The sequence below is a fragment of the Sceloporus undulatus genome, chromosome 5, assembly GCF_019175285.1.
Source record: "Sceloporus undulatus isolate JIND9_A2432 ecotype Alabama chromosome 5, SceUnd_v1.1, whole genome shotgun sequence".
NCBI lineage: Eukaryota > Metazoa > Chordata > Lepidosauria > Squamata > Phrynosomatidae > Sceloporus > Sceloporus undulatus.
Genome location: NC_056526.1, coordinates 189,128,584 through 189,148,958, shown reverse-complemented (window position 1 = coordinate 189,148,958; position 20,375 = coordinate 189,128,584). Strand labels below are relative to the sequence as shown.

At 41.3% G+C, this 20,375-nt stretch overlaps 1 protein-coding gene across 1 annotated transcript in view; it reads right to left on the bottom strand.

Moving 5' to 3' along the window:
• Positions 1 to 20,375, bottom strand: part of ATRN (attractin) — a 212,175-nt gene that overhangs the window by 58,266 nt on the left and 133,534 nt on the right. Inside the window, exons 25-26 of the mRNA XM_042466476.1 lie at positions 17,431 to 17,492; positions 12,926 to 13,004 (exon numbers count right to left, since the gene is read on the bottom strand). Of these exons, the coding sequence (XP_042322410.1) occupies positions 12,926 to 13,004; positions 17,431 to 17,492 (141 nt within the window). The remainder of the gene's footprint in view (positions 1 to 12,925; positions 13,005 to 17,430; positions 17,493 to 20,375) is intronic.

Below are 20,375 nucleotides of genomic sequence, written 5' to 3'. Positions count from 1 at the left end.
ACTGTATGGTTTTTATGGGTGCATCTACACTGTAGAAATGATGTAGCATGACACCACTTTGTTATGGCTTCGTCCTACAGAATCCTGGGGTTTGAAGTCCAGTGAGGTACCAGCATTCTTTGGCAGAGCAGGCTAAACTACAATCCCAGGATTCCACAGGATGGAGCTACAGCACTTAAAAGTAATGTTACATGGCATTATTTCTATACAGTTGGCTCTTGCCGCTTTGATCAAAGTTGGAAAAGCGGGATAAAAATAAACTTTTTATTTATTTATTTATTTATTTATTTATTATTGACATTTGCAGCTTTGACTTTTGCAGCTTTAATTATTTGTGGGTTTTATTAATACTCTTGGTCCTCCAGCACAATTTTGTTTAAAGTTGACTATAGAGTTGTGCTGGAGAACCTAGAAGTTCCAGGAGAAAACACTTCTCTAGGCATTTGTAGGTCCTCCAGCATGATTCTAGGATCAGCCTCTGGCAGATGTTGACCACAGATTTGCACTGCATGGCCTGGAGATTCCTAGAGAGGTGTTCTCTTAGGTAAAAAGAATAGTGTTGGTTTTTTATTTGCATTTTTTCCACATTCATGGAGATCCTTCACCTCTAATCACAGTGAATGTAGAAGGACCACTGGAGTGTAGATGCACCCTATAATAGGTCTTATAGATTCCTCTAAGCCAGGGATGGCCAAAGAGCCACTGGTCTGAATGCGACCTATGAATCAATTTCTTCAGCTTCAGTTTCACCTTCATCTGTTGATTTAGAACAATAGAGGACAATAGTTCTGGCCCAGAAACTCAAAACTACTATGCCAGAAATCTAGTTCTATGCAAAGGACAAAGACACAGTAATGAATTACATTTGCTACCAAAAACAGAAATTCTACCTGTGGTTCTCCATGGCTACTGAAATTGAGTGTGGTGTGGTGTGTCCACCAGCAGATTTCTATGTCCTGCACTTTTACCTGCTGCAGATGTGGGCCGAGGAATTATCAGGAATTTCACTAGGCATTTCATTGCAGGGAGTGAGGGTAGAGGAGAGAATTAGATGTAAGGCTCCCATTTTCAGCATCAGTCCCAAGTCTGCCATACTTAATTCCATTCTGGGGAAAGACAGATTTGACACCAGGCTCCTAATGCTTCTTTGGTGGTGATCCAGGCAGGAGTAGACTCATAAATCTGAAGGGCCAGGGAGTCTGTGGGGATGCTCCCCACAGAGTCAAATACAAAGAGTGCTCTTGCTTGCTAATGTGAAAAGCAGAACATTATTATTTGTTAACAACAAAACATGCAAGCACCAAAACCAAAAATGAACTCTCTTACTTGGGATCTCTTTAGACTAAGCAACAATGAACTCACTCTCTCTGGCTGTGTAAATAATTCTTTTCCCTCACACTAGTTTGCTGATATCTGCTAGCACTTTCCATAAGACTGAAATATTTAGTTTTTCTGTTGTCAGCTCTCCCTAACCCTTTACATCAGAAAATATGCAGGGGTAGCTGTCTTGGCCATTTAGCAAATTCAAACAAAACTCCACCAAACAGTGATACCTTTATTAGCCAACTGAAATGCACAATATACTTGTTGCAAGCCTTCACAGCTCCACTGGCTTCTTCATCATGCAAGATGTTACAAACCAAACATGAACAAATTTGGAGATGTTACTAAGATGCCTGCATTTTCTTGTTTCTGTCCTTACTTAAGATGGTATGATGAGGAGGGCAAATTTTGCAGGCCGGCTCCTCCATTCTGGTCAAAAACCTGTATTTTGGCAGAAACATTGTGGCATTTGCCTGTATCTCTTTAAAATGCTTTAAGAGATGATGGGAGTGAGGTGACTTCAGTGGGAGAAGAAAGGAGAGACCCCAGATTTTTGAAAAATTAGAATTTCAAAATTTTTAATTTTTTAAAATGATTTTAAAAAGGAGTGTGGAGATGTCAGAACGTTTTTCCTTCCTTGGTAATGCATGACAAGTAAGTGGTTGGGAGCAGAATAATTCTTTCACTGGCTTGGGTTAAAATCCAAGACAGAGAAAAAAATTCAAGACCCATGACATTTGCCTTGTACTGAAGGTGGTCATTACAGGCTGCTGAGTTTGAACCCAATAAATTATGGACTTGGGTGAAGTCACTAAAAGAAACACATTCACCAGCAATTCCTGTGTCAAGAACATTAATGACATCGATGGCCAAAACCGTTTCTTTTACCTCTATTTATAATTTACATTTTGTTTGGGGATTTACACAAAATCCAAAGTAGCTATGGTTGCTGTCTCCAGAGTGTAGGAGGAAAGTGTCCCTGGGTCTCCTGTAAAATTGTGGCTTAGATGAAACAGATCCATACTACCTCATAAGCTCCTAGGAAACATGATTCAGCAAGGTGGGAATCACACCACAGTCCAGATGTTCCTGGACTGCAAATCTCAGCAGCCCCAGCCAACACAGTCAATGGTCTGGAATGCTGGGAACTGCATCTGGAAAGGCACATGACTCTCACCCTAGCAATACAGCCTCAAAACCAGTTTTGTATTTCATTTTAACTGTTCTTGTGGTTCAGAGAAAGGACAGCAAATCAGCATTTACTGCCTTTTATGTCTTCCAAATAGTATCTCCATATTCTCCTAAAACATAGCCACTGAAGAATGGGCAGTGTCATATTTTCAGAGACAATGACCATCCTTAATCTTGGTTGCTGCTGCTGTGAGCCTTCAAGTCACTTCTGACATGGCAACCCCAAGGCAAACCTGTCATGGGGTTTTCTGGAGCTGAGGGTGTGTGACTCGCTCGAGGTCACCTAGTGAGTTTCCATGGCCGAGCGGGGAATCAAATCCTGGTCCCCAGTGTCATACTCCAACTCTCAAACTACTGTACCACACTGGATGTCTCCTTTAACTTTTAATCCATGGAAACAAAATAAAAAAGTAGAAGAAAACAGTTTGGTAAAGATTCCCAGTTCAGTCTGTGTTTCTGTCACCCTTCTTCCAAAACTGAACATTTCCAAGCCATAAAAAAAACACAGTGATCCCTTGGGGCTTAGTGTTAGGACCTTCCAGGGATACCAAACCCCATGCACGTTCAAATGAAATACAATGGGATAGTAAACTTATATAAAATGGCAAAGATAGTTAAATACAATGAGATATTTTTAAACTATTTTAAAGCCACGAATGCTTGATTCCGTGGATAAAAAAAATTCGTGGAAATGGAGAGCTGACTGTGCTAACATACTTACTGTGTCAAGTGGACCAAGTATCACTGGTACGAAACAGTGGCACAGTATTTTAATAATAACTCCACCACGCTCCACCACAGCTTTCAGAGTATTGTGCTATTTTACCCAGACCATCAACTAGTTAAGACTGGCAGAAGATGTCTTCCACTCCCTACCTGACTCGCCCAAAGTGATTCATAGCCCTTGGTATCAGCCTCAGAATGTAGTTAAGAACTTGATGACAGCAATCCCGAAGGGATATAAAGGGAAAAAGCAGCTTGAAAGGGGGCAAAAATACATATTAAGACTTGGCTGTAGACAGATGCACTCTTTATGATGCCATTGCGGTTTTATTTCAAGCATTATTCTCTACCACCTCCTTCATGCTTCCTATCACTTTCCAAAAGTCATGTAATAAAAGGAGCAATTTTATCTGTCTTTTGTATCATTCTGAGCCTCGAACAAGCATTCTTTCTTGTTTCCATTTCCTCTAGTAGGAAAATACAGTGCCTGAAAGCCATTTTGTTACGGTGCTCAGTGGAGAGAGAAAAAAGGGTACAAATTTACGAACCACTCACTCCCCTTTACTAGGTCCGAGTCACATGGGCTCCAACACAGCCTTGCCAGATCCTGCAAATGTTACTTCAGATAATATAACGGCAGGTTTAAACCCTGGCCAAAAGCTTGGCAATGTGTCCTGCTCTTGTTCCGATAAACATGCATGATTCCCATCCTGTAAATATCGGAAGAAGAAGGGTAAATATGTTTGATTCAGGTTAAGAGGTGGCAGGCTGGGTTAAGTAGGGGGATTTTTAAAAATCAGTGTCATCCTTTCCCATTGAAGAGCAGAGAAAATTGTGAAATAAGATTCACTTCTTATAAACCTGAAAGCCAGTGCAACTTCAACTATAAAGCTTCATATCCATATCACCATATTCTGCTAGTCGGTACATGAAGTTATTGATACTGGCACATTAGTCACTATGAGAAGGAATTACTATTTTGCACATATGTGTGTGTTGCTTGCTTTCAAGTCATTTCCAACTTATGGCAATCCTAAGGCAAACCTATCATGGGGTTTTCTCAGCAAGAGTTGTTCAGAGGAGGTTTGCCATTGCCTTCCCCTGAGGCTGAGAGTGTGCAACTCACCCAAGGTCACCCATTGGGTTTCATGGTTCAGCTGGTAGTAGAACCCTGGTCTCCAGAGTCATAGTCCAGCACTCAAGCACTACCCCATGCTGGCCCTATTTTGCACGTGCGCACATACACACACACACAGGTTGTATATATATTTCTAAGAATGCATACAACACTGTATTCTAAATCACTGTTTCTCACGGCGCAGAGGCTGTATTCTGAAAACTTATTTAACCTTTTTGTCACCCAGACTCTCAACAACTTGAGTCCAAGCAAGCTCCGACCTGCCCTGCTCTGTCGCTCCAATACCCCAGCAAAATTCTCTCAGGTCTCAGCAGCCTCTGTCTCCAGCCAAGAGCCTTTCGGGGAATGCCAAAAAACCCAGAAAAGGCAAGCCACCTGTGCAACATGTGGCACAACCAGGGACAACCTACAGACGCTGACTCCTCGCCCTTTATCTAGCAACATCAAGCCAAACCATAATGTTAGATCAACAGTTTATTGAAGTTAAATGGGGCAATAGGAAAAGGAATAAATACACTGGAAAACATACACACAGAGGGAAATACACACATATCAACCAGATTCTGCTAGAATGTGTGTGCATGGCATGAGCTTTCAAGTCATTTCCAATGTATGCCGACTCTAAGGCTGAGAGTATGTTGCCCAAAGTCACCCAGTGGGTTTCATGGCTATTCTATCCTGCTAGAATAGGGATATGCAAAGTTAGGCTGGGGAAAAGCCCAGTTTTGGTGGGCAGGAAGGGTTGCATTAGTGTGTAAATCAACACAAACATAGGACTAAAGGAGAAAATTAAGTAGCAAAATGCAGTTCAGATGTTATGGCCACTAGCTTAAATAATAATTGTTCTTTTTAAAAGTGTTCTTTTAAAGCAAGTCGTTTTGCTTGAACTTATGTTAACTGAAGGATTTGTTTCTGAGTGGCCTTTCTTGCACTATAAAATTAAGTGATTAAAAAAAAGCAACTGACACTGGATTCTGGTCTAACCATGAACAACTGCTGATGAACTGTATGTAGAGAGATCTTGCAGCACCTTTGAGGCTAACTGAAAGAAAGAAGTTGGCAGCATGAGCTTTCCTAGACTTAGGTCTACTTCTTCAGATGCATTTGGGCCAAACGCATCTGAAGAAGTAGACTATAGTCTATGAAAGCTCATGCTGCTCACTTCTTTCTTCCAGTTAGTCTCAAAGATGCTACAAGATCTCTCTACATACTGATTCTACAGATTAATATGTCTATATCTTTGAATTCTGCCAATAAACTGTTAAAAGTTAAAATGTTTACATTCAAACAGTCATTGATGTTCTAGTAAAAGGGCTGGGAAACAATAATAACAGCCTAACTGTTAAAAGAATGAATAATTTAGAAAAAACAGAATGTGTGTGTGTGTGTGTGTGTGTTTTTAAAAAAAGTCATTTGGTTTAAACCAAGTGTAAACCATTTTTTAAACCAACCAACCCTGGTGGAAAGTGAAATCTGTGGGTTGCAAGTGGCTCCTGGACCTGACCTTTGTTGGGATCAGGGTTCCCCCATTGAAATCCAGAGTAACCTTGAGCAAGTCACAGGCTCTCAGCCTCAGGGGAAGGCAATGGCAAGCCTCTTCTGAACGAAGAAAGCCCATGATAGTTCACCTTATTGCCACTGTAAGTCAGAAATGACTTGGAGGCACGCAACACACACACACACACAAGCCCTCACAAGTCCTTTCAAGCCTCCCCAACCCCTCCATTTTTTTAATTCAGCAGTTTTTAGGCAACTTGTGCCTTAAAACTACAGGATGCACCCCAAATGTGTGACGACATGCAAAAATATGGCCTCACACACCCCACAAGTACTACACCCAATCACCTCCATTTTTTAATCCAGTCTCTCTCAAAATGGTGACAAGAAATAATGTGACATTACTTCCTTTGGCCATTTTGAGAGGGACTGCAAAGGAAAATGGGACTATTTAGGCTTGCTGTGGGGGGGAGGGGTGTGCAGGCTGCAGGGCTTGTCAAGGGGACTTTGGCCTCTGGTCCGTTCATGGCTGCCTTCCTCAGTGTTAAATGGCAACAAGAAGCCTGCAAGTTCATTCATCAATAGGTTTCGGAATGAGTTTTTCCACTTGTTTTGTTCTTCCCACAGTTTAGTCCCAGAGCCTGCATAGACAAACCAAGGAGTGCCTCAAATCTGTCAAGTCCCTGCCTCACCAGCCTTTCACAGCCCTTCTTTTGATCCATTTCGTGGCAGGCGTTGAGTCGTTTTTCTGGCTTCTGGCTTAATACACTTCGCTGTTCCCAGAATTTTTAAGTTTAGACTCTGCATGTGCCTGTTGCTCTTATATGCATTTCCTTGGCAGCAGAGCATTTATCACACACTGGTTTTTCTTAGGTGGGAAAGAAATTGGTCGATCTGTCTATCCCTTGAAATTAAAGAACAGGAACCACATATAACAAACCAAATTGAGCAAAAGCTCAGCTACCAACTGATCCTCTCTACAACTTTCAAAAAACACATGCCCAGAGGATAACTTCACACCACTGACATTTTCCATTTAAGCCATCAGTAAATGCCTCAACTTGGCTCCAGGCAGCATGCGGTATTTCTCAGCCTATATCCAGCATAAACCCCAATTAACTTTTTTATGTTAAAGCTCCAGGAAGCCTTCCCTCCCATTTTTATACTCTTGTCAAAAAGATTGAGAATTTTCTTTTTATTAAAAAAAATGGCCATTCATCCTCCAAATCCAGCTCCTGCTGCTGCTGCAGCCCAAACACTCATCATGTTGCTTACAGCTTGTATTTATTTCTGTGGATTTTATAACCTGCCCTTTGCTGCCAGAGTTAGCTCAAGGCAAACCTCTGGACTCTAACCACCTGTTGTCTCTTCAACCGTAGGAAAAGCAAAGCAGAAGAGAGCAAGGACAGCTCAGAGGTTTTCCCTGGTTGCCTTTCTGTCCACAAAGAAACAAAAGAGTCACTGCACTGGCCTCTTAGCAGATGTCAACTTGCTCTAGCCTTATAATATAACCAATGTAAAACAATTATAGATAAACCTGGCATGACAATTTAAACCAAGTTAAAACAGTACAAAACACTAAAACAGTTAAGATCATGTACCTGCACATTTGAAAAAAAATAAATTAAGGCTAGCCTCGAAGGCTTTAATTAAAAAAAACATGTTTTAACTTGATGAAAACAATGGCACCAAATGGGGTGCCACAGCTCTCTTGATATATATTGCTCCCACAAATGAGACATGAAGGAGAGTTGGAGGAAGGAAGCGTGATACAGGCTCCATCAGAACTGCATAAATAATCTGGTTTGGCGCCACTTTAACTGGCATGGCTCCTTGCTATGGAATTCTGGGGACTGTACTTTGTTGCAGCAACAGACCTCTGCTAAGGCTAAACCAGATTTCACAAGAGATGTGAACATTAGGGTAAAGGAATATAGCAAGGGAAACTATGAAATGGCCTTTCTGTTTTTGCAAAGTCTTTGTCTGCGTGTTCCTTGCATCATCTCACAATGAGGGTATTGAATGGTCCCTCTTTTTCTTTGGCTCATCAACTGGAAACCCCAGTGAACTCTGGAGAAATCCACCTGCCCTGGTTATCCATTTTCTTTAAATACAGTCAACCCTCCAGATCAATGGATTCTTTATCTGCAGATTCAAGCATCCCCAGCTATATATTCCAAAAAGCAAACTTAAATTTTACCATTTTATGTAAGGGACACCATTTTATATACCATTGCACAGAATGGGACTTTGGCATCCATGGGATTTGGTGTCCTTGAGGGGACATGGAACCAAACCCCAGTGGATAGCAAGAGCCCACTGTAGTGCCTTTTCAGCAGAGGAACAAACCACTGATTTCCATGATCACCATCTCTCATAAGACAAAGGAAATGTGAGTTTGACCCACTGAGGCTGCATTTGCACTGCAGAAATAATCCAGTCTGACACCACATTCACTGCCATGGCTCAAAACTATGGAAATCTGAGAACTGTAGTTTTGTGAGGCATCGAGCCTTCTCTCTAAGAACTCTGAAGCCACAACATACTACAGTTCCCACAATTTCAAACCACTGAGCCATGGCAGTTAAAGTGGTGTCCAACTGGATTACTTCTGTAGTATGGACGCAGCCTGGGTCTGGTATTCTTTTAATATCACCCTTTTTGAGACAGGGCCATTTTGCCATCCTGCCTGGTCACATCTCCTAATCATCAGTCCTGGAGCCCATCTAGAATGCATCTATATATGCCTGGTATGCCAGGGTTGCCAACTGTACAGGAGCTGGTACTAATTTCCCTCTCCCAACCTCCTTGCGAGCCACCACAGCCAATTGTGCTCCCCAATATCTCGTAGGCCCCATACAGACAGGCCAAAATAAAACTGCTTCAGGTCACTTTGGAGGTCTACTGCTTAAATGATGCATGCGTCCTAAGAGTCCGGAAGCCACGCCAAAGCCATGCTCCACTCCTAAGTTTTGAGAAAGAGCGTGACCGAAATAAAGACATTTGGTGAGTGCTAGGAGGTTCCAGAGGGATTTCTGTGTGGATCTGGGAGTGTTTTTAATACACTCTGGGGCTCACTGAGTGGCTTTCAGGTTGGGAAATCAGTTCAGGGATAATCCCCACTCTTGGACCCAAATGCCTGAACTCAGCTTATTATCCCAGAAGGGAGACACAGTATAAGCATCAGATCACAAGCACAGGAAAAGGAGAGACAAGCCCTTTGAATATAAACACATGTTGGAGTATATGAAATTGTAGCCATGGCAATTCTACAGAATTCTAATTCTAAGCAATATGAATAGCTCAAGGAAAGGAATCATTCTGATTTAAATAGGCAATGTAAGCTGGCACAGTAACATTCAGACAATTTATTATACTCCGTTTTACCCAAATTGTTCAAATAATGGGAGGAGCCCTGCTGGGGTCCCAGAATTTTCAAATCTATGCCATATATAGTTGGAAGAAAGGTATGGCGGCATGGGTGCTTTTTGAGTGAGACAAAGCAAATGCCACAAACACGCCAAGAGCATAACTTGCAGGAAGTAACATGTGAAAGAGATGCACATGAAGCATTTATGCACCCCAGTTCTAAACAACGTAACACAGGAGTAAATCCCATTGTTCTATCAAACTTACTTTCCACTGTATGAGTGCAAGCTTAATTTAAAACCTATCATTTTCACATTGGCATTATGCGATGCATTGTATATGTTTAAAATAAGAGCCTAGCTCAGGCTCCCCTAGTATTTCCAGAAACAGTTCTTCAAAAATAATGTTCATGTGAGTTTTTTGATTGGAGAAAACTAAGTGACCTCTTTTCACTCTGTAAAAATAATTATTGCTTGACCAAATGCTTAAATACAGTTCTCACATTATTAGTAACCTCCACCTGTGGTATGACATTTGAAAACTGGTATTATTTTCTAGAGAGCTATTGTGGTGTGTAGTTTGAGCATTGGGCATAAAGTTGATCTGGGTTCAAATCCTCACTTAGCCATGGAAACCTACTTGGTGGTTTTGGGCAAGTCACAAAACTCTCAGCTTCAGAGAAAGGCAATGGCAAATCTCTTGACAATCTTGCAAAAAAGATATAGATAGATAGACAGGAAAGGAGGAAGGGAACAAAACAAAACAAAACCTATGACAGTGCAGCCGTAAGATGATGTTGACTGCAAAGCTAAAAAGTCACCAGCTCTCTACAGATGCCTGCTAAAACTATCTAAAGGTATGTCTAGTAACTCTAAGATCACTGTTTTGATCTGAGTTAAGGGTGCCAATCTGAGCACAGCTGCTTCCTTCATTGATTTCCAACATGGCAAGAAGGAAAAGAAGAAATATTGCAAAAACTACAATTGGTGCAAAGGTAGTAATGATGGTAGTGAAGGACCACATGAATGTAGAATGGATGATATGACACACCATATTTCACCTTGATTTCCATACAAAGGAACCAGCCAGCCCTGTCTCTCTCAACCACGAACATCATCACCACCTAAATTTTGAGCTAATTCATCTTGCATAGTCCTCTTTTGTCCCCAGTTTTAGACCCAAGGGATTCCTCAAATATATTAAAACACACACACACAAATCTGTGTTGCATATTTTTTGTGCTAGTTCAACATATACAGTGTGCACTTACCTTACGTGGGGGATCTGTTCCAGCCCCCTCTGTAAGGCAAATAGCGCGTATGCTTGAGCCCCATTGAAAATAATGGGGCTCGTGCGGCTTTTAGCATAAGCTGAAAGCCGCATAAAAGGTGCCCGCACATGATGTGGGTGCACTGTACTGTACAAAGGGTCCTGGCAAGGAAGAATGGATCAGAAGCAAAAATGGTATTTGTTACACAGTTGGCCACGGATTCAACCATCTAGAGACTGAAAATATTAAAAAAAAATATAGTCAGTCCTTTGTATCCATGGATTTTTTTATCCACAGATTCAAGCATCCATGGTTTGAAAATATTGGAAAAATGTATAAATTCCAAACAGCAAGTCTTGATTTTGCCATTTTATATAGGGAGCACCACTTTATATATAATTGTATTCAATGGGACTTGAGCACCCACAGATTTTGTTATCCACAGGGGGTCCTGGAACCAAACCCCAGTGTATACCAAGGGCCCACTGTATAAATTTCAAAAAGCAAACCTTGATTATGCCATTTTAGATAAAAGACACCATTTTACTACCCTACTGTATTTAATAGGACTTGAGCATCCATGGATTCTGGTATCCACAGCTGGTCCTGGAATCAAACCCCACTAGATACCAATGGCCTACTGTATTATGAAATGTGTGGATTTGGTGACAATCCCTCAACTATACCATTTAGTGACTTTTGGAGGTTTAATCGCAATGGAGAAGATGATCAATAGACCAAAACAGTTCCTTCACAGTTGCTTCAACAAACAGTTTCCCTCCAGGCAATGGGATCTAAAAGCAAAACGGCCAATTCCAAAGTAATTCAGAAATAATAATAATAATAATAATAATAATAATAATAATAATAATATCACAGAAAGTACCAGGAAATTCAATCTGTGCACTGAAACATCAAAATAGTGGGGTGCTAAAACTGTTAGGCATATGTGTGGCATTTAGCATATGGGAATTTGGGGGTGTTCCCTAGGTATCCTAGACCATGAAACAGGCAAAACATTTAGAATCCCGGAGTTGGAAGAGACCACAAGGGGCAGCCAGTTCAACCCCCTTCTGCCATGCAGGAATACACAAAGCACCCCCAAGAGATGGCCTTCCAACCTCCAGAGACTCCACCACACTCCAAGAGAGTGTGTCCCACCGTCGGACAGCTCTAACTGTCAGGAAGTTCCTCCTAATGTTGAAGCTGAATCTCTTTTTCTATAGTTTGCATCCACTGCTCTGTGTCCTAGTCTCTGGAGCAGCAGAAAACAAGCCTGCTCCATCTTCAGTATGACACCCCTTCAAATATTTACACAGGGCTACCAAATCACCTCTTAACTGTCTCTTCCCCAGGCTAAACATATCCCTACGTCTCTCCTCATAAGACATGATTTCCAGACCCTTCACCATTTTGGTCGCCCTCCTCTGGACATGCTCCAGCTTCTCAACATCATTTTTGAATTGTGACCAGAACTGGATGTAGTATTCCAGGTGAGGCCTGACCAAAGCAGAACTTGCTTATGTTTAGATCTTTTGTTTCAGGCAGTCACTGAAGAAGGCTTGCATTGGCTCTGAAGAAGTTCTCTGTTCCTACTATATTTAGTGTTTGTGGAATTACTGTATTCCAAGACTAAGGAAAACAGAGACCCTATGTACATAACAACTCAAATGTAGGAGGCCATTTTTCTCATATTGACTGGTGAGGTCTTTCTACAACACGTCAAAGCAGTGGGCCACAACTTTAAATTTCAGCACAAGAGATGCTTGCTGCTTCTGAAAAGCCCCATATGAAATGAAAGAAGATATTCCCATGGCCCTTCTTCACAAATTCTCAGGCTGGGAATGAGGGTGAGTAATGGCAGAACTTTGTTGTAACTTTTGGGGGTTCTTTTCCCAATTTCCACAGGGGTGTTGGTGAAAGTAGAAACAATGCTGCTTCTTACTTCCTCCGAAGGCTCTGCAGGTGGTAAACCAAGGCCCGCTCTTTCACCCCAACTGTCAGCACATGTGTGGAAACACAGTCAGGGAAGAGAAGGGCAAAATCTTGTTTCATTTCTAGCAGGTGTTGGCAGAAAGTAATCTGTTCCTTTTGCCATTTTATGCCTTTTGCAATATTTAAAGGAAAGGAGACAGGACAACCTGTCTCCCACTTTCTGTAAATCATGAAGGCTTTACAAGATTGGCCATTGAAAGAAGACTGCAGAAGCCCTGAGTACTGTAGGTATAGCTTTCTGGAATGTCAGATTAAAAAAAAAACACTCAATCATATTTTGATGTACTCCAAAGCACAAAAGCAATCCCATTGCTAATAGAAACCAGGTCATTTGTGTACTTGGCATCTTGTATGAGAACAGATGCAAGGAACTAACACAGGTTGTTTCAGCAAGAAGCAATTCTGTCATTTTGACCCACCTCTCTTCGTCGCGATGCCCAGCAGCTCTGCTTAATCTTCCAAACCACGGCAGCCACAAGGAGCAGTGACAAGAAACAGCTGAAAAGGAAGGAAGAGGAAGAGCAAATAAACTCCACAATCTACGTATTTCCATTTCACTTGTGATGCTGGGAGCTGTAGCAGCTAAACCAACAACCATAACAACAATACAAAAAATGGCACGGTACTGCCTTGAACCTCTGTCAAGAGATACTAATGGCATGCAAAGTACTTGGCAATATTAACATTCATGACACTGTTTTGTAAGGTGGTGCACAGCAGGCATTTTGAAAGTTGGAGGGGGGAGCAAGTAAGATGTGCTGCTGTGAAGGGTGAACGACAAAGCTGGAGAGAGGCCACATCACCCGCCTTCACAGTCGAGAACGTCGACATAATTCAATCAAGTTATCACTTGACGGTGCTGACAGAAGGCCCTGCTAATGCAGATCTCGCTGTGACCCAGCAAGGGAAATGGAACCAGAATGTGTAAAAATATGCAAAAGGGAGCCTACATAATCTATGTTTGCTCTGTTTCCTTTTTAATCACAGGTAACATTTTATTTATAAAACCAACTGAACTAGAAAATGAACCCTGCCCAGACTGATTTATTCACTCGCTCTGATTTGATAGGCCCACTCTCTCCCCAAGGCACCAAACAGGAAGGAGCCAAATGCTATCATTAATCCTCATCAAAAACCAAGCAAGAGAGGTCACTATGATCCCATTTTTCAGATGGGAACGCGAGGCTCGGAAAGTGACTTCCTAAAAGCCAACTAATTACCCCCGTGGCTGAGATGGGAGCTGAACCCAAGCCGAATCCCATGGGACTGTACTGCGCCTCTCATGTCACATTCATTCTTTGAGAGGACTCAATTATTTTTCTTTCATCTTTGAAAGGAAGAAAAAGGGTGGGGAGGTCTAAATAGCTTTCATATGGCACCAGTTGTATTCCATTTGTTCTGTAATTATTATTTAAGCCAATTAAACTGTAGTGCTTGCCAACTACAGCTGGCAAATAAATTTTGTCGTTGGTGCAATAACCTTCAAAAAGCAACCAGAGAGGTGACTATAACGTGTTCCATTTTTCCGTCCAGGAAAAGAGGCAGAACATTAGGTGCCTAAATATTAAGTTACAATAATCAGGCTCATATGCCAAATTGCTGCCTGTTGTCACATTTGCAGTAAACTACAATACCTGTAATCCCTGAGTTAGCATACAAGAGGATTCTGGGAGTGACAGTCCAGAGAGTAACTCTCTCAAACTCTTCATATTTGGCCAATGATTGGAGCAGTCACAGAAAAAGTTTGGGGCTCTACTTCAGCCAAGCCCTGCTGAGTTTAAGGGGAACCTATTTCTACTTCATTTCACATAACCCATTCCATTGCCATCAGTTGTTTTTTTTTTTAACATGGAGAAGTATTTGTGGAATAACCTGTACCAAATTTCTCTCTTCAGCACCCTCAAGAACACTTTCTGCCTCTGCCAATGGCTTGCACATACTTTGGAGAACTGTCACAAGGAGGCAGCAGCTGTCCATGAGTTCACATGGCAGAGTTTGTTTTATGGCAGGAGTCTGGTCTGTCACTTTGAAGCAGCTGCAGGACTGTAGCAGCAGACCCTACCTACTGCTGCTACCCATTTCAAAGAGGCTGAATCTCACTTATATGTCTTCGTTAAAGAGAACCATTCCAAACTGGGACACATGAGCACCAATCCTTGGGTAACACCACACTTTAGGGAGACCAACCATTAGATTGCGGCTATGCCAGCAGAGATGTATAGTTAACTGTCTCAGTTCTTGACCCAGTTGTATAGGTTCAAGCACTTGCGATTAGTTCCATCCTGAGCGCTCTGAAATGCACTCTTATTCCACATGGTTTAAAAATATTGTAGTCTTTCAAGACTCTCTTAACTTGTCATTGAATTGAATTTTTTTTTATCCTCTGCTACTACTTTTTGCTTTTCTCAAGATCAAGGGATCCAACTCAATAGTTTAGGCAAACAGTGGTAAGCATACCCTGGGAAATAACATCACTACATTCACTGGTCCTTGGAATGCCCTCTCTTAATGGAAGCAGGGCAAGTAGGAGGAAACAAGAATGTAGAAGTGGAAGGATTCTTAATGAGCTTTCTATTTTATTTTATTTTTTATTTATGGAATTTATATCCTGCCTTTCTTCCAGAATGGGATTCAAGGTGGCTTATCATAATTTTAAAAAGGTAAAACTAAAACATTAATTACAAAAGTTAAAAATGATTAAATCATACTGTATATTAAACCATATTAAACCATGCTGTGTATAATCATGTATAAGTCTGGAAATTTTAGTCCAAAAATTGACCCAAAAAACCAAGTCAACTTATCCATGGATGAATGCAAGTACTGTACTTTAACTCTCATTTTTTAAAAAAAGGATCCATTCCCTGGTGAAAGGCAAGAATGTAATCTGTCCTGGAAGCACCGAACCCCTCTGCTCTCTCATCCATCCAGCCTTTAGTGTGAACACAAACAGTTATGCCTACTGGAATTTTCTAAGTTCTTTGGCACTGTTTCCCTTTGCTTCGTCCTTTGGACCTTTGTTACATGCCCTAAATTTTACCCTTGACTCATCCATATCAAAAACCTTAATTGTGGCTCCAAAACTTGCCCTTGACTTATACATGAGGTCGACTTATAGTCAAGTATATACAGTAAGTTAAAAACAACATAGTTTCAACTATGAAAGCAGAAGTCTTGTGACTGAGGTGAACCACATCCTTGAGAAAGAAAAAGAAATCTACACTGATGTTCCTAAATTCCTTCCAAACATGTATAATGATTTCTTTTTAGGCTCTACTCCTAAGACAACATATGCAAATACTAGCAGCCTGGTGTCAATATTGGCACAGCGTGAGTACAGCAAAGCCTCATTTTGGTCTTTTAGAGGATGGTGGACCTGGTTGTGTTTATTTCACTATCAGTACAAGAACACCTGCAACTTCTTTGGGTGTGAATTTTATTTGGCATTGGCTTGTAATACTTAATATTAATGAAAGAAGCAGCATATAGAAAAAACATCTTTCATGTTCAAATATTAATGTAAACACACATAAAAATGTAGGATACTGGCTGGAGGAATGGAACACATCGGCAACTTTTAACCTCTTTTAAGACTGCAGGAGCCTGCCTGCCCACTCTCTTTCAACTGCTTGTGATGGTAAGGGAAAAGGGAAACATTCAGCTTAGAGAGGATTCTCTAAAGCTGCCGGGCAAAACACTGGAAGTCTGAAAAATCTAAATGTGGCTAAAATAGCTGCTGACAACCCATAACTTTTAAAGTGCTCAGATGTGAGTACCTCTTCTTCTTGGAGGCTAGCATTAATTGTTAGCACTCAAGTTTCTCACCAGACAAGACAGACAAACTGTGTTTGCACAAAACAATAAGTCAGAATGGCCAAAGAGCAGCATTTCATCTTACAATAGGAATGGCTTGCAACATGCTGCGTGGTCACTCCTACTTGGCTTTTCCCACCAGCAAGTATGGTTCTAATAAGCACAGACTCAACAGGAAGAACCAGCTTAGTAAAGGTCTACTGATGCTAACACTTCTAATTTCTCACTCCCAAACAAGCCAGGGAATGGAAGCCAATTTCAGATCATGGTTTCAGATGCTAGTTTCTTTGGGCGAATGAGAAAGCAGGAGCCTCAGTTCAGATGCATTGCTATGATTATTCTTATAGCTGAGTTTCTAGCTACTGGAGCTGTTCCCACCAGGACATAGATCTGTCTGTCCATTCATCCATCTATCTGGTACTTTGCCTTTCTCCCACCTCTATCTATCTATCTATCCATCTATCGCCCACCACAGTATCCAAAGTGGCTTACAATTATTTAAGACATGAGACTAAGACACTGGACAGTAAACACAGCATGCTCTCATGAATGATGAGTCTGGATTGTCTGGAATCTTGGTTTGTAGGTTTGCACAAACATAGCCACTGTATGCTGACAACTTGACAACTGCAGCAACTAAAGTAAGTGAAAGGGTACAAATACAATGTGAAGTCAAATACATCAAATGCAGTCTATGTGTAGGCCTAGGAACGTGTGCAACTGAGAAGAAACTGTCTAGCCCTAGGAAGACAAGCAACCATTGGTGAGATGAGGCAGAGAAAGTTGTGGGCAGCTAAATTTGATTTACAACAACCATCCAAACCTTTTGGGCCAAATCCAGTTGCTTGTCTCACCAAGAGCGGACCTGCTGAATCCACTGATAAATGTTAAGTGAACCTTTATGTAGATTCCAATGGTTCAACTGGTCTACTCTAGTTAAGACCACAAGCTGTGTTTAGGTTTTTACAGGTTTTTCAAAGGAGTAGTATGTATCATTTTTAGAGAATGATTTAATACACTCGCTGCTTTTCAGTACACAAATTCTTACAAGTTTAACACTGCTAAGCACTACTATTCATAAAGAAACGAGTATAACAGTGGCTTAGAGTACCTGAAAAAGGTGACAAAGAACTGTACCAGGTCCATAAAGTTACTGTGCTGAGAAAATGCAATCTGTGAAGAGAAAAGACAAACAAAATCATTTACTGTTGCAATTCAGAAACTTGGGTTGGCAATTGGCTATACACTACTGTCACAACAAAATCCTGCCTCAATAGATAATATTGACAGAGTACTCCTTAGAATCACTATTTTATGTACAGACTTAATACTTTGCCCCTTTACCATGTACCAAAAGAGGTTCATAACACACACAACCATTACACCATATTTAAACAAGAGAATAGCATTAAACATCCTTTGAGCCCTATGAATGCAAATCACTAGGCCACTGCTTCTCTCACACACATGCATACACTCTGCAAAACTGAGCATTATTTTCTTGGTTTTGTTTTAGAGCTGATACTTAAAGACATTTCACTTTTGATATTGTACAGAAGAGAGTTAAGCTGGTCTGCTACCTGGAAAGTCACTGAAGTTCAATAGGAGAGCACCATGTTCAAAACGTAAACACATATCTAGAAGGAATGTAACATGACATCCCTCTGAATCCTCAAACAAAAACACAATGTGAGAGGAGACATCTACTTCTTCTAACCCAGGAGCAGCCAGTGAGACAATTGCCTCTTTCCTGGAAGAAGGCCAGGATCAACTTGAAGGGCTTTCCTTCTGCTTCCTCCTGCTTCCAATCATCTTTCCTTGCCCATGTCTTCAGATCATCCATAAATCATCTCTCCATCTGCTACCATGCCAACTGGTGGCAAGAGACCTAACACAGTCTCATCAGAACATACATCTGAACTTCACAAGCAGTAGAGTTAAAACTGTAGATTTTGCTACCATCTGCTGCCAACTTGGATGTCTTTAAAAAGGCACTGAGCAAATACACAAGGACAGAGGGAAGCAATGGTTACTAGTCAGGATGGCTAGACATTCACCTCCACTAGGAAGAGTGTATAGCATCAGTCATTTGGAGGAAAGAAGAATTGCTGTTCTACCCCTGTCCCACTTGCTGGGAACTTATTTGGCCACTAAGTGAAAAACCACCATAACTAGATAGGCCTTTGTTCTCATCCAGCAACACAGTTCTTATGTTTGCTTATGAAACAGCTCTCTTTTAATTGAGAACCATTCCTACTTCAAGCAGAGAGGCCTAAAATCTCTCCCCAGCTGTAGAGTAGGCCCCCCACATTTGCCACTTTGATTGTTGCGGATTTGATTATTCGTGGATTTGATTAATGTGTTCTCTCTAGGACACATCTAATTCCTCTAATATGACTCTATGGTCACTATCAGCCAGAAGTCATCCTGAAGGACCTAGAGATGGCCTAGAGAGAGCACTACTCTAGGCATTTGTAGATGCTCCAGTGCATTTCTACAGTCATTGTCTGGCAGATGTTGACCACAGAGTTGTGCTGGAGGACCTAGAAATTTCTAGGGAGGTGTTCTCTTGGGTTAAAAAACAGTGTTTTCATTATTTGTATTTTTTTCCACTTTCACTGGGGTCCTGCAGTCCAAACCCCAGCAAATGTGGAAGGCCCACTGTATATTGCCAAGATCTTTGTTCTTTGATCAAAGGCCTCCCAGGTTGTCCCAGCCACCCTTCCAACACCCAGTGTGTTGTCTCAGATCCTGATGCCACGCTATCAGAGCCTGGTTCTCACCAACTTTGCAAGCAGTCCTTAGCCAGGACTGCAGATTTCTCACAGCATCCCTCCGTTGCCACTGAACAGTGGCTACTCTGTACCTTCCAGCACAGACATCAGAAGTTCCCTTACTCTTCGGTCATTCTTACTGGCCAAAGTAGCTGCATCCCCACAACTGTAGGATAGAAACTACTCTGAATTTTGTGCCCCTATAAAAGCCAACTAGCCAATCTTTGTTTTCGGTCTAAAGTCCTTCTACAGTCAGTCCCTGAGGACAGTAGCTGGCAACGTGATGGAGAGCTAGCCTGCTCATGATCCTTACATTTTATTTGAGAATGTGACAGGAAAGGCTGAAAGCAATTTAAGAGACGTATTGTGTGAATTTATTATTTCAAACTCTGAGATTACATTTTTCACAGTTCAGATCATGGAAAGTTCTTCTGCCGTAAATCAGGTTTATATCCATTTCTGTACTGCAAATGATGGATCTTTAATATCATACTTTATCATTCCAAAAAATAACATGCTGCACTTTTAACAAATTTCTTTTGTCTCCCTTCTGTTTCATAGCCTTCGCCAACTTCACTATCCATCCCAAATCCTAAACCCTATGCGTGGAAGATATTCTCCCCCTCCCATTGAGAACTTGCTGTCACCACAGCAGTTGTTAAGAGACACAGTAACTTTTCAAGATGTTCCTTTGTATCTGTCATCTTTAAACAACAAAGCATAACCAACAAAAGGGTCAACTATGACTACTTATCCTTCCATTTCTTTTAAATCAAAGTTGGTATTCAATGCAATGCTCTCCCAGAATATCTTCAGTAAATGTGAAAGAACTTCTCTCCAAGGTTACTTCATCTCCTACAGATTCACTCATTGTATAAATTCTATTCATCTCAGATGGAAGTTAGATGCCACCTATTCTCAGCTTTAGATCAGACAGGGATCTTCTGATAAAAAAATATTCGCAAGAACTCACACTGGCCTGAACGTGGGTTCCTGGCAGTAGCGTCACACGTCAGAAGCAGATGCAAGTTGACATTTTACCAAGTAAGAGAGGAGAAAAGCTACACATTAAACAGTGAAGAGGAGTTCTGCACTCATTCCTTCTGCAACAGATTTGCTCAAGTATGCTCAATGTCGATTTACAGCTAACAGAAGTAGTAGCCTCTCCCACCTATGGCAAGGAAACTACATTTGCAAGTTGTTAGGCTAGTACGCACTGTATATTTCATTTCAGCAAATTAAGAGAGCCAGCCAGTTATTCCGAATCTGGCACAGCAAAAAG